A 15,998-nucleotide genomic window follows, 5' to 3' on the forward strand; every position below is an offset into this window, starting at 1 on the left:
TTCAACCCCGGTCTAGCCTACCCTGAAGTCTTCAGTATGCGAATTCGCGTTTATAGTGTTAATCTACTATGGAGATCGACTAATGATAAAATCGTGATACGGGTCGCACCGCTGTCGATCACGTAGTATCAGAACCATCTGTTTATCACAGTCGCATACGCAAGCCTTCGTGTGTATAATACACACTCGAACCGGTTGTCTGTCGGAAGTCTAGGCGTGCGTGATAGATAATCGTTATGTAAGACAAGGCTTCGAGGCTGTTGGCCTCCAAGACTCATCAACGTTCCACGGGCGTTATTCCAGTCACGGGAACGCCCTGACTTCGACACGTTTAACCAGGGGCAATCCAGACATCCGTGTACTCTTTTCTGTATTTATGATCTGGGTAAAGAGACGCTAAGATTAAGGTAAAATCGATGGTGTTTTGTGGGGAGCGATGCAATCTGAGACACGAACGAGATCTGCGCTGCGGTATCCCCATTGCGTTTTCCGTGCCGCGGATAATAAACAATTACTTGAGATAATAATCGATTCAGACGTTTCTACTATAATCCAGGCACGTAATTGTCTTATTAGAAACGTTTAATAGCAACAGTAAGAACGGAATCATTCTGCTGGACGAATATCTGACTCGGTAGAGGGTGTCAAAAAGTATACAATGATTCGACATATGAAAAATAATGGTAAATTTGATAATGGGAGAACATAATCGTAAATCGTTCAAGAAGTTCGTGTTGTTTTAAGCTTCCTTGATACTTTCTTTATCAGAGAATTAAGAAACATTTGATCTGATGAGTAGACACGATTTTTCAGAAACATTTTTTTTTCTGATTCTTTTGCATTGCATCAACTACCAAAAGCTATTAGCGACGACAGTGTTGAATTATATTACACTTGCACCTAAGTAGTTTTGTTTCTTTGAGGAATTGAAGCAGTAGACGTATCTTTTTTTATGGTTGGAGAAGTTTTCTTTTAGGTTGTAGTTTTTCGAGAGTAAATGGGAACGGGGTATTTTTGTATGTTCAATTTTGGTTCGAGCAATCGCAATTTGTTAATTTCTTACGTTCAGTTTTGATTCAAGAAATCATAATTTGTGCTTTTCGTTTTAGGTCTGGTGGTATATTCTCCTTGATTATGAAGTTGTTGTTGATTGTCTGGATATGCGGTGGTGTTGTATTTTTCTACTCCGTTTCTCATAGCATTTTTAATTTCTTAACGTGTATTCTTGTAGATCATTAAAGATGTGGGTGGCTTATGTTTCTGTAAAATTTTGCATAACGTTGGTTAATCTAAGCAGGAAATAAATAAACGTAAGGCAAATGTCCCAGTGGTTGGACGTTTAAGGCGAAGGTTCCGGTTACGAAGACTTTTTACATATTAAAATAATATAGATTGGCAAAAAAGTACATTTAATCGATAAAGCAGAACCTCTTCTTCCAGACAAGTCGTTATAAGAAGGCGTTTACGTGAAAAAAAGTATTAAAATTTATGAATATCTAAAAGCGTTCATTTGGCCGAGTGATTGGACGGAATTTACGGCATGTCCTAGTGATTAGATTTATCTGTCCCAGTGTTTGGACATAACATTCAATAAATTATTCATAGCTGATTTTTAATAGTAAAACATGATACTTTTCTTTTATGTTGCAAAAATTCAAATAAAAACGTTATAAATTTAATTTAATGCAATAAATAAAAGAAACAACATTATAAATAAATAAATAAATAACATTAAGGGAAAATTGCATTCTATTATTATTTAAATGTTATATATTTGGTAAAAGTTTTTAAACATTTATCTTTATACATTTAGGTAATTTTGCAATAAAAACAAGCATAGTGGATTTAACTTTGGTTTATTATAAACATTTTATCGAAAATATATATTTTAAATAAAACAAAATTAAATTTAAACAAAATTTAACATAGTTAAACAAAATTAAGAAAATGAAAATTATTCCTTTTTTGTTTTTGATTTTCAACAGCTTTGACAGCATTACTCACGCGTTGTGAATAATTTTATTTACTCACCTTTCCCTTCAGCATCTTCAAAGTCTTATTGTTATAAAAAATTCCCGATACAAAACAAATAAAATAGATAGCTGATTTTTAATGAATATTCAGTACGCGTATCGGTTAGGTTATGGTTGTGTAAAATAATATGATACTTATGTATGAATTATGTAAAAAAACTATGAACTTCCATCCAAAATCCAAATATTGTTATTAATATAAAAAACAGAAAAATACCTACTGTAATATAACGAATATAATTTTTTAAGTCATACACTAACTCTCTGCTCGGTGCTGCTCGAGTGACTGGACAAGCGTCCAACGACTATGCAATCAGCATTCTCATGTACCAGTACATAAATAAACTCGGTAATTTCGGCATTAAAAGAAAAAGGTTTCATTAAAACAACGTTGGTATCAATTCTGGAGACTTTAATAAGTTCAAGAAACCTATACTTAATAGAAACACAAGAATTATTTATTATTTACGAGCTTAAGAATTCATGTCGCCTCAAGTTCATGATTGCTAAATGATATAATTTTCTTTTAAATAATACATCGCGCATTTGCGAACATTTTTATATGATTTATGATAAGAAATAACTAAGGATAATTATTTTCTATCCTGAAGTTCCCTATTATTTTTTTTAAATTTAATATAAAAAATTCACGATAGTGTCCAATCACCAGGACGTGTCCAACTACTTGGACATATACCTTACCTACAGTTTGATAGCTTTCCATAAGCTGTAACATATGGTGCTAAAATATCAATTTTTATTTCGAATAGACTATAATCGCTTTTCCCCTAGATTCTTTAATTGTTACTAAACTGCCCGAAACGTACAGAAATTTTGAAAATTCATAAAAAAAATAAACAAAATATTATTCATATTATACGTATTTGTATAACTCTTAGAAACTGTCTTTATATTTCTGCAGCTCTCCGACTGGTGTATTATTCCAGTGATCAACCTTCCCAATCCTCTGACGTTGTGTACTAAATTATTTGATTGACTTTTAACGTAGGTTCCCCTTGAACCGGCGCCCCAAACGTCCTCAAGGTGACGCACATGTGGAGTAGTGTTACCAGTGATCTAATTCGTTCATGCTTACAATTGGGTTTTTTTTCACTATACACCGAATCACGTGTCTTTCTCGCTGAACAGAGCCTGGTTCGGACGTTCGGCCTATTCGTATGACTAAATTGTTTTTGTCGGTGCCGAGCGTCCGAACGTCAGGGGTCAATCGTCGTGCATAATTATTATCTTTTGACTTTTCTCATTTTGTCTGGAAGCATCACAACATAGCGCAGAGTTTCTTCGTTCACAACTATAAATTTGTCGAAAACAGAACAAGTCTTTGGCGACAAAACCTCAACAAATAGCTTAGCATATGAAAGGTTGGAATAAGCATTGATAAACATTGATGTAATTATTCAAACGTAGCCAGTTGAATGGATAAGTCTTTTAGAGGATCCTGAAAGTATTTATGAATTTACGCGTCGCTAGAACGCTAGTTCACTAGGCTTGCAGGTAAAGCTGATTCTTTGCCAGTGGTATTTATATCGTTCTAATTCTCACACAGACAGTGTAATGCTTCGAAAATATTTCTTCGATGAATGTTATAGAGTAAAGAACGGGTAATCCTTTATCGGTTATCGTGCCTCTTGTCTTGGCACGTGTGCCATCGAGAAATATTTGTAGAATCGATTAATCGAATATCTGGCTGTTCTCGTTTGTTGACATTAACGACGAACAGGCGCGGGTAGGTTCGTATTTCGTTCGTAAATCACCGAACGCAGTCGATACGATCGATTCGGTGGAACGGATCATGGTGGTCATCACGCTCCATTTCTTGACCAATTGCTTTCGATGATCGGCTATGGCGAGCTCGGCGCCAAAAATAATTGCCAGACCTCTGTGCTCGCGAGGCAGAAGACGAAACGAGGGCGTTTCTTCCTCGTCGTCTTCTTCGTGTGTGCCTCTCGCGTCTGCGTTGCTTTTGCCGGGAAGCTTCTTCTGTTTTTATTATCCGATCTACGTTCGAGTGCGCATGAAGTAGTGGAGCAGGAACGTTGGGGTTTAAGGTGAGAGTACGTTGTTCTTGGGTCCGCAACTACATTGTATTTCAAAACTATAAATCTAATCTTACAGCAGAGTTGGGCAGAATTTTATTCGAATAATACACAGTGGAAAGCAGCACTATCTAAGGGTGTCGTTCTGAGCTTTAAACAGTTAATGAGATTAAATAATTGTTCGACAAATGTCGATTCATTCATAAAGAAGTATTATTTTATTATAAAAATTGAAATTTCCACGTTTAAACAATTAAAAATGACGAAATACTTTTTTTTATCTTTTATTCGTTATTCGAAACTTTTTATCTAGATAATGAGCTTGCCCATCTCTGTCTTACAGTACCGAACAAACGAATTCGAACAGATGCGTTTTTCGTTTTTTTTTCTGTGGTTATGGTGATGTTATGAAAGAGTTCTGCCCTGCAGTGTTTACTATGGTTCCAATGCCAACGTTTCAAAAAAGTTACGCGGATATACTTATATATAATTACAAAATAAAATATAAGTTTTATCTATATTTTGCTGGACAAAAGTATTGGAACGTTTCATTTTAAATCATAAATTGTTCTCAGTGTAGGGTTATACGAGGAAAAATTTTCAAACAAAAAATCCAAGACGGCTCAAATGGACTGTCATAGTTTCCCGATGCGTGGACATCTCGAAATAGACGGTATATTCAGTAAAAGAAAAACAAATTATTCAATGAGGTCACTTAGAAAATGTATCGATGTGTGGTGGACCTAAGAAAACAACAATTAGACGAGACAAGCGTTGATTACTTAATTTAACATAAATAGTATTCTTAATTCAAATAATATAACAAAAAGTTTTTATCCAAACGCTATTGCGTGTTACTGTATTACATATACAGTGTGTCTCACGAACTCTGTTCACTTAAATATCTTGGTTATTTCAAACAATACGAGAAAATGTTATTTACAGAAGTTGTAGGGTTTAAGAACCTACGTATATGGTATAAATAGTATTCTTGCAAGTGGAAGCGTAGAGAAGATTTATAGGTCACCTTTGTTTTCTTAAATGGAATGTCGAATTTTTTATGTTCGATTTCGATAGATTGGCGTATTCTGAGTATAAAAGTACCAAGTTGCATTTGTCCTAAAACTTACCGTTGCTGAGATATTTAATTGTTTTCAGTCTATTACCTTCATTATGGAATGTATTCAAGGATATGATCACAACGTCAAATGTAAACAAACAGCGAATAGAGAAAAGTCAAATATCTCCGCAACGATGAGTTATAGGATAAATGCATCTTTGTACTTTTATACTCAGAATGTACCAATCTATCGAAATCGAGCATAAAAAATTGGACGTTCCATTTAAAAAAACAAAGATGACCTCTAGATCTTCTCTACGTCTCCACTTGCAAAAATACCATTTATACCATATTATGTAATTTCTTAAACCCTACAACTTCTGTAGATTACTTTTATTTTGTATTGCTTGTAATAACCAAGATATTTAAGTGAACAGATTTCGTGGGACACACTGTATATGTTTTCACTGTGAAATAATAACGATATTTTCATATGCTCAAATGTAGTGTTTCTTGTTGTAATGAATTTTTTTTTCCAATACGCTTTCCAATACGCGCTACACTACACGATATAATTTATGTTTAATTGAATTTTATGTGCAAAATGTATGGTATCATACAATAGTTATGAGGTGTGTTGTATTATATTATTTCCTTTCCTTCAGGTCGAATGCAATTTAAACCATCGACTAAATCGCTTAAAGTATTAAACGACGTATGCTTCTGTTGCTTCTCAAAAATCAAATTCTGGTTGTATTTGTTGCATAAAAAATTTGCAAGAATAGTACCTAGGTTTGTGAGGGGAGAATAGCTTGCTGAGATTCGACCTTAATTTTTAAAGAGATAAGAATGTTTCCTGATGAATCAAAAATATATTTATCGCTGCATCAAAACATTATGGTACTTTTATTTCCGTATTATACGTACCGATTTGAAGCAGGGCGATTGCAATACCCAAAATTCTACGCGTCAAATTTTCTACACGTAGATCGAGGATGACGATCATCCGTACTTCCTGCAGTCACTCTTTCTATTAGTAATGTGGCCGTGAGCCAACCTTGTGATCTGTGCTGAAATTTCACCGCGATGTCATTAACGTGAGTTCATTTTCGCCATCTTGTTTACAAACAAGCTGCAATTACCAATATATAATTAACGAGAACAAGTTAATCGGTTATTGCAATTGTGTCACATGATTTTGCCATACTCCGAGGTTGATTAGCTCATAAACATCGATTACGAAATAACTGTATCCTAAAATGATAGTACAAGATACAAATAACGTGTCTTCGTTGTTTCTACAAAATATATAAGGAAATAAAAAATATCGATATCATGAGTGTAATGGATAATTAACGTACACAGTAAATTTAATTATATGTATCTACTTATTTAAATTATACCGTTGTAAGGGAAGAAACTGAAACATTAGTTTTGCATTGAATTATTTTAATTTATTTGACATCATTACTCTTTTATATTTACAATATACGTACATAATGTAAAACAATTACTAAATTGCTAAAGTTTTTTATTTTATTATTAGTTACTAATTACCATTAATATTATTACACGTCTTCATGCAGTTTAATATTATATCTGATGAATACATGTGCAGTGAGCAACAAAAGCATCTGAACGATAGAATGTTCATAGGTACACTAGAAGCATAAACATGATCTAAATGATACGTTAGACTAAAGAAAATTGCGCATGCATTAAACACATACAAATTCAAATAAAATTGAATAATATGCATAAAGTTTATTATAACAATGTGTATATGATGTAGCGACCTGTCGTTCAAATACCTTTGTTACCTACTTATTTTGCAACATAGTTGGATTATGTTCTATGAAGAACATAACTATGAACTGAGTAAAAAGTCTGAGTAAAATTAAAATTGCTAAAATAAAATGTACGTAAATGTGTAATAAAAAAATACGTAGAACGTGTTATCTTCCTGGTAACATATTGAGTAATCTGTATAAATAATATTATTGGTATTGAATTAGCTTCAATATTTAAGTAGAAATACATCTTAATTTAATACAGAATTAATATTAAAATAATAATATTTAAGTTTTAATGTTATAAATTCATAGTTAATTTAAAAATGCTTTTATATTCAAAACACAATTTGTATTAATTTGAAAATTAATTAAATTTGTTAGATACAAAATGTTCATTATGGATTTAAAGTTAATTAGTTAAAAAGAGTATACATACATTAATTACATATGCTTTTAAAAATAACGCCGGTAAACGTATCGGTATCGTAAATTTTTGATACGAAAGGTTTCAATTGACGTTTTTACTTACACTACCGCTCATAAGTATTGGGTCATATGATCTGTATGAAGATGTGATTTCGTCAAAAATGTGTATTTTAGGCCACGTTTATTATTTCGTAGTAGCATAAGCGTTGTCCATTGAGCTTTAATATCCTCTAAACAGTATTTATTTTAAACCTTCAGTAATTTTGTAGATAAAATTTTATATCCTTTAGTGTATATTCGATAAGTGTTCTAATATTTGTGAGTGGGAGTGTACATTGGGTGATAATTAACATGCCATGAGAAAGTAATAAATCCTCAATACCTCCGTTATTAAGAAATAATCAGATGGACTCGTAAAGCTGCTCATAGAATTTAAGGGTTTATAAATAGACCGATGTGATATTTTCATTCAAGGATTTTGCAGATCAGAATTGCACTTTGTGACGCTTGGGGAACGTAATTCGGAGTTATTGGGTGGGAATATTCTACTTTACCAATTTTTTGCAACTACTTTCCATTTTCAATTACAGAATTCCATTGCATCAATTATATGCAACTGCAATTGCTTTAACTCAAAAGACAAACCTACTTCTACAGATGGATATTGTTCTCAAAGTCTTTTCTTGGTAAAAACTATTCTAGCGATTTAAAGAAATAATATTCTGATGGGACAATGTCTAATTATTTAAGTACAAGCTATAAACTTTTCTAATCGGAGTACTGCAATTTTTTTACGGGTTTGATAAGACGTAATGAAAATGAACTTCGTGCTTGTTCGTACGTTTCATCGATATTTCTCATAGAAAAGAAAAAAAAACGACGAGTAGCTTGTACAACAAATACATCAAATTCTTCCCCTTAGATCCTACGATGTTTTGAAATTTGACGATATTGAAGTATTTATAATAGTATGATAAACAAATTTTTTCTTAAATCATAGAAATATGGTGTAACTTTTTCATGTAGTGGGCTTCTATAATATCGTGTCAAGTGTTATAATGCATGTTTTATATTTCGGCAACATAATATGTAAGTTATTTTATGTACGTTTTTCAATCAAAAAATTGCCCGCAGTTGCATAAACACAACATTCTGTTACATAAAAAGTACCGATCTAAACATTTTTTTATTGCATTTATGTATATTCTTCCGTATACATTTTTATAAGTAATAAATAATTATATGTCCACAAATCGCCTTATTTCACTGCTTGAAACTTAATGTGTGAAGAACGCTCCAATATTATAATAACAACTTTGTAACGGCAAATATAACTTACTACTAGACTGCGGATTTAATGCATTTATAGCCCATAGGGATCTGTAAAATACAATAAAAGGCAAACCTTTCATCGGATCCAGTGATTTTTCTATTTTAGTCTGAACCCAATAAGACACTTAAGAGTAAAAATCAATTTCTACATATGCTCCTGTCTTTATAAATTACTTTAGAAAATGTTATTTTACACAAAAATTCGCAGCTACTTATAACGGAGTAATAATATGATTGTTTATCTATGATAACACGCAACACGATTAACATTGCAGTGGTCGAACAAACTTCTACGGTACATAATATCTTCTGTTATCACCACCTTCGTCGTATCGTTCGCACAAACAGTTTTATGATACACAAAGTCACCGATAATCTTCTCGTCATTCCGAATACGTCAACGTCACCGGCAAACTGTACCATCCATTCGTTTTAATTTATGCACGGCATTGCATCTCGCAGCTGTTCCGCCGGTTATTTTCGCGGGCGGATTAAGTTAAGCTCAATCGACTTTTCTTCCTTGTCTCTTTCTCTTCGCTGATGTGTGCGGTGTTAACAACCACGTAATTTTATTTTGCGGTGTTAAAGCGTTCCCGAGTATTAAGTAGAAAACAAGATTTACGAGCCAAGACCAGATACGGGAGATACGGCACCTCCTACGCGAATTGTATTCAAATCGCTATCGTAAACCATCGTGGCCTGTCGAGATACGAATCAGCCTTTGAATTTGAGTTCTACAAAAATATATTGGGCTGTCTCATAAGTCCTTGCCGGGTTCGTTGCTTTTCGAACGTTTTCGTTTTCAAATCGAAGCAGGTCCGAGAAGTTCCTAGAATGTGATTAATAGGGAACGCAAATGGAGCAACATCAACTGTGAGCTACAGGAACCTCGCGATTATTGATTGACTGTTGATCCATGATTATTGTCCTGTACCGATTTGTCCTATGTCCTGCGACCTTTTGGGAAAGTAAACATATTCCATTTGCACTTGCCTAATACATTGAATAACTCTGTTTATATTTAAATTAAATAAATTAATATGACGTAGAACATTTAAGGTGCAATAACTTGAATAATAGCCACACTTGTTTGTTAATGCTGAATTAGTTTTATATTTATTTATATTATTTATATTTATAACTTTTGTTCAATTTTTGCACAAGGAACATAACTTATACGTTCACGTTAAGTAAAATACGCATTTTTACTGTAACTTCGCATTGTTTTATTTCTGACAGAATATACAGTAATTAGTATGAAATTTTAATATTCTCATTAATCTGTAAACGTAAATAACATGATTGGATATTATTGGATCAATTCAAACGTTTCTATGGATTTCGCTATAAAAAAGCAGACTAATAACATTTTTTAATTATAATTCCGCAATAATTTAATAAAGTACATAATAGTTCTTTTATAACACATGTACGTTCAATAGAAAATTTACAAATATCATTATTATCGTTGAATTTGTATAATTAAATTATATTAATAAATTTATAGTTTATCGGATATTGGGATTAGTACTCCTACAAATTTCGTACAGAAATGCGACACGTGAATGGAGCCTATAAAAGATTATACTCAACTTTGTTTTAACACAATAAAATACATTCAGTCATGAAAATTTTTGTTCCGAACAACATTGTACATATTGACATGGGTTCATAACACAATACATTAACAAGATTGTTTCCACAAACCCATGGCAGTAATATGGTCTGCAGAAAATCCTTCAAGACGTTTTCAGTGACCTAACACAAGTAAACTTTTCTAGACACAATACAAACGTCATTATCATTAAATACCATACAGACTTCGATAACAAACACAGTCCTCGAGATTTATTGTTACAAATTTGTATAAAAATAGGTGAAATCCATAGGACCTAAGCTTACACATAAGTGGAAACTAGATTAAAACCGAAATTTCTGATGTTAAGGTGTAATATACATATTCCTGGTTTCTAGGCAAACACTGGAAATCGAGAAGCGGAAGAACCGGGTAGCAGCAGGACCTCGCCCTCGGGGGCCAGGCACGCCGACGGGATTTCTGGGTCGTCCGTCCTCGCGATGGGCAGCACAGACTCGGCGGGCAGCGCCCATAATGGTGGCCCTTCTTGCGGCTTGGTCACATCCCTTTTCCCAAGTAGCTGCCGCGGTCGAGCGGAGGCCTTCGCCAGACATCTTCATCGACGACTGACGTCGCTCGGTGGTGAACACAGTTCCCAACAGAATACGGATTCGAATCCAAAGGAAACATCCTGGTTACGTACCTCTTCCACGACAAAACCAGTAACGAACAACGCGATGAGCAATAACGTTCTACAACACCAGCCCCGTCACCGTCCCGAAACAGATCTCTGTTACGACTTCGATTTGGACATCGAGGACGGGCTCAGTTCACCCGCCGAAGAGGCTACGGCGGCCGAGGTGGCGGATCTGTTGGTGAACCCGGAAGTGTTGAAGGCGAATCATCGCGAAGGTTGCAATTGCTCGCCGAATGGCTCGAAGGCGATGTTGTCCAGTTTGGATTTAGAATCAGGTGGCGTGTTCGCCTCGCCTATCGCGGGAACGTCGCCGGACAGCGACTCCTCGGATATCTATTTCGATCCGGAGTCTTCGGATGCAGAAAAAAAGAACGAAGTCTACTTCGATCCCATCACGACCTCGGACAGCGAAGTGACTACCTCGAATCTCTCAAACGGTTGTGAAACAACAAAACGCAAGGGTCTGGTTTACCGTAGAAGGCCGGAGATCAGTGTCGAACATTCCGAAGATACGTCGGAATCGAGTTCTTCGATAAGACGGAATAATTTCCGTGACAAAGAGTTCAAGAAGGACGAGGTAGTCGGCAATTCGGAAGACTCGAACGAAAGAAGCTCTTTAGAGACCACGTCGCCCAGTCACGAATCTCTCTGGAGCACCTTCGATGAGAATACTGTGTCCCTTCAGGACGAGAGTCCCTCTAGACTTAGTCCTAATATAACTACTCTACAGAATCGACTACCAAAGTCCCATTCCGATTCAGAGATACCTCTCCATGGGCCTAGAATACTGATCTCTCACGAACTATGCAGGAGGGATGAGAAAGTACAAGTCGATACCGATGAGGTGGATTTTGTGAACGGGATTTCCGAAAATGGCAAGCTCGAGGACATCAAAAACGCCAGGAACCTCGTGAAGGAAGAGTCCAGCTCGGAATCTTCCGAAAATACGAACGAAGAGGAACTTCCATACGACGGAGATAATTCGAAGGAGTCGATTCTGTTACAGTCGAATAGTGTGTGCAGTTTGAAACCGGTCGAGGTTGTATCCAACGAATCAGACGATCATTCAACGTACAGTAGCATGATTAGTATACCCGGAGCGTTAACATTAGAATGTCATTCGGGCGAAAGAGTGATAGAGGTGACGATGAAGAACGAGGTGAAACTGCAAATCGAGAACGGAAGCGTGACGAACAGCAGCGACGAAGACAAAATGTGTCTTCTGTTGCAGAAACTCGCGACCAGTCCAACAGTCAAGGACGACGTTCCTATACCCACCGAAGGGTCCAGCGAAAACGTCGAGGCGGAAGAGGAAGAGGAAGAAGAAGAAAGACCGCAAAAGATCAGACGTTGTTCCTCTTTGAAAACCGGGAAGACACCACCCGGCACGCCGGGGAGAAAGAAGATTGTCAGATTCGCAGACGTTTTAGGCCTGGATCTCGCCGATGTGCGAACGTTTTTGGACGAGATTCCGAAAGTACCCAATTCAGCTTACAGCGATTTGATATACAACGACATCTTCCAGAAAGATACCAGTCCGGTGAATACTATTTCGAACACTTGGGATAACCGGTACATAGACAACAGAAGGGGATCAAGCTGCATAGTACCTTCTCGAAAAATGGACAGAACACTGGTGCCTATGTTCCAACAGCCTGGAGGTCTACCAAATTTCCTAGACGTTGTCCGGGAGCGTCGAGTTTGCCTGGAGAACGTTCTCGTCCAGGATCCAGTCTCTTTGTGCATTCAGGGTAGCGTCCGGGTGATCAATCTGGACTTCCATAAATCGGTCCACATCAGGTACACATTGAACTCCTGGAGGAACTTCAGCGATCTGCAGGCCACCTACGTGCCGAACTCCTGCGACGGTTTTAGCGACAAATTCTCGTTCGTTCTTTATTGTCACACGCTGGCGGTTGGGCAAAGACTCGAGTTCGCCGTTCGTTTCCAATGCAAAGGCGTACAATACTGGGACAACAACGCCGGGGCCAATTACTGTTTCCAGTGTCTACCGGCATCGTCCACGGTCGGATACATACCGATCACCGCGTCGGAAAGCCGAGAACACGACTGGTCGCCGATGTTTTACTGATGGACTCTCTGATCGTCGGTGTTTGTAATGGTTTACCGAATGGGGACAGGGATATCTCACAAGAGAAGAGCGTGGACATTAAAACGAACCCGGCTAAGGCTAAAACTAGCGACCAAGACAGCCTACGGATACATAAACGTTCCTAATGTGTGTACCTATTGCACGTAAACTGTCCTGAAAGACGGGAAGAACAGGTTGGATAACGAAAGGAGCAGGGATTTACACTGGCGTCAATTATTCTTTCGTGCCATTTCCTCGCGAGTTCTCCGAGTGGACCGGAAGAATTTGACGCGGCCGTTAGACTGACATTTTTTACACGTTCGTTGTTCCTTGTTTACACAAGCATACTTATTTTTCTTTTGTTATTTTAACGCCGATTAACTTTCTTTTGAAGGGAATCGATTTGACTCGTGATTGAAATATTTTTAACGTTATAACAGTCCGCGCAGAAATTATGTATATTTTTTTGAGAAATTTTACACCGATCATTGATATTATACCTGAGTCTTATAAAGACGAGGCGCTTCTGGACCGAATTTTTATTTATATCGACGTATTTAAAGGGCAAAAATTTGTAAAGAAAACATGATTTATTCTTTTCTTCTAAATGCGAAAGGGATATGTGTAGCCACATGGAAATCGTAGACAGGAAATGTCACGTGTCGGGAATGCATCGAATCGCATCCCCGGGGGATGAAAAAAAAAAAATCGTTTTCACGGGATTGGTAAAGAAAAGCTTTGCACACGTTTCTGAGCAGCCTTAGTGATGATCAGTGAGTGATGAATGAAATTGCTCGCGAGATGGTACGCGAGAGATAATAATAAATGTTGTCAACGCAATCCAGACTAGCAATTAAACGAAGCAGGTCGCGATTAGAACGGGACATTTACAGTGTTTTGGCAGCGATCTCGAGAATCGAGAACGAAGTTTGCGGTTAGATTACGGTGCCAACCAGGCGACTTTGTTCCATGCGAAACAGCCGAGATACTCAATGGATACGCACTCGGTTAATTGTTGAATTAAAAGTAAAACGGTGACATTTGTCAGCGACAATTGATAGCCTTTTGATCTTGTTACTGCCCCCGAATAACAGACCACAATAGGGACGAACCAATTCGAATTAATAGTAACACTCGATATAACGATCAAGCCTCGAAAGATCAAGTAACGATTGAGATATAGTATTTCATGACACTGTTATTTTGATAAGAGCGAGCATGTTATTTTGTAATCGTGATTGTTGCCACCGGGGCCTGAAAACGTTCGCGTTTGCAAAATTCTCGGGTAATAGATGACATATACATATGATATTAAAGTTATTGGTACAGATGAGCTCTGTCGAGAACATCGTTATATTTTTTAATAGTTCTCTTCATATAAACTGCTTTCTGTAATGGACAAATGACTGTGTATATATTATACGGGTGTACACTTGTTAGCTTCAAGAATTCATACCGAAGGAAATACGTTTTCCCCTATTAGGAAAAAATTGAGAGTAATTTTCATTGGAATTAAATATTAGTATAAAAAGAAATATTAAAACAAAACCTTTGATACTTCTTATTATCTTTATTTTTGTTCAGAAGATTGAAAACGTTTAATATTTCGTAATGTTATATCTCTGATGAGCGGTCAAAAGGGTATAAGTCAGAATTATTGATTTTGCAGAGAAGTATTTATAATATTTAATATCATATTAAATGTTAAATATTATAAGTGCTTCTCTGCAAAACTAATCAATCTGGCTTATAGTCTTTTGCCAGTCCAACAGAGATGTGCACAGCTTTTTGTAATTATCACATTTAATGTACATTACATCACTTTGTATTTAACAAATAAGCTAAACTTTCGGTACAAATTAGTTTATCGATGTTATCTTCAACTACTGTCAAATTTCCTGTTCTGTTTTACCTACATCTTCTATTTTTTAAATCTTTTAACTGATTACTTTTGCCATGGACAGTAATATCATTCTGTAAATTTTGAATCCACCTCTTTTCACGAATTGCATTCTCTTGTACACAAAGTATTGCTCTGGGTAAAGTCAAGGAAAACATGGCAGACACGCCTAATAGAAAGAAAACACGAAATTAACAGGAAGAGATGTGGGGGATGGTTTTTCCTAAAAGTGTTGTGTTCCAGAATTGAGGGTTTCATAACAAAAACTCCGCTTGTCAATATTTTTCTTTTTCTGGACGAGTAAAAAATGGTCTGTCATCTTTCATTTTTGCTCAGTCATAAATATTCAGAATAAGTCAGGACATAGATCGTTTTTGATACTAAATGTTCTATCGTGTTGTGATTCATTTCTGACACTGAATCTGTCAGTCAAATGTCTGATATCATTGTTACCAAACGATCAAAGTATTTCCTTCATACGGTACGAATTCCTATAACAAAGTGTGCATAAGTGGCATCAGTATTGGTGGCAAAAATGTGTCTCGAAAACGTGTTTTTTTTTCTAACTTTGAAATCACGTTTTTGTTTCCTTATACCCATTCTCCCTATTATAGCAGAAGATATACTCAGCCTAAAATATTAATTTCAGTACATGTTGCTCTTTAAAGTTTATAATTGTATTGGAAAGCAGTAAATATTGCTCTACTGTATCATTTATATTTTTTTATTGTACATATACAATTTGAAGTTATTACAAATTTGAAAATAGAATTTTTATACTTTTACCGATATGACTACAATATAAAATAATAAAAAATAATTTGTTAATATCCAGTAAAAAATACTTTTAAACTATTGTTTTATTCGTCGAAAGTATTCGTAGCGTTTTATTTTGTTAGTCACATTATAACCACCATTATTGAAGCCCGAAATATTTATATTATTCAAACGGGTACTATTCAGACGAAATGGAAGCTTGTTCCGGTTACTGTGTGTAAATACATATGAAAGAATGCAAATTTCTATTCTGAT

The 15,998-nt window shown here is 35.7% G+C and overlaps 1 protein-coding gene across 1 annotated transcript in view; it reads left to right on the top strand.

Moving 5' to 3' along the window:
• LOC107191343 (glycogen-binding subunit 76A) overlaps positions 1–13,404 on the top strand; it is an 84,781-nt gene extending 71,377 nt beyond the window's left edge. Inside the window, exon 2 of the mRNA XM_015580360.1 lies at positions 10,676–13,404. Within this exon, the coding sequence (XP_015435846.1) occupies positions 10,778–13,066 (2,289 nt within the window). The 5' untranslated portion in view covers positions 10,676–10,777 and the 3' untranslated portion in view covers positions 13,067–13,404. The remainder of the gene's footprint in view (positions 1–10,675) is intronic.
• The last annotated feature ends 2,594 nt before the right edge of the window (positions 13,405–15,998 follow it).

This window comes from Dufourea novaeangliae, unplaced genomic scaffold, assembly GCF_001272555.1.
Source record: "Dufourea novaeangliae isolate 0120121106 unplaced genomic scaffold, ASM127255v1 scaffold11, whole genome shotgun sequence".
NCBI lineage: Eukaryota > Metazoa > Arthropoda > Insecta > Hymenoptera > Halictidae > Dufourea > Dufourea novaeangliae.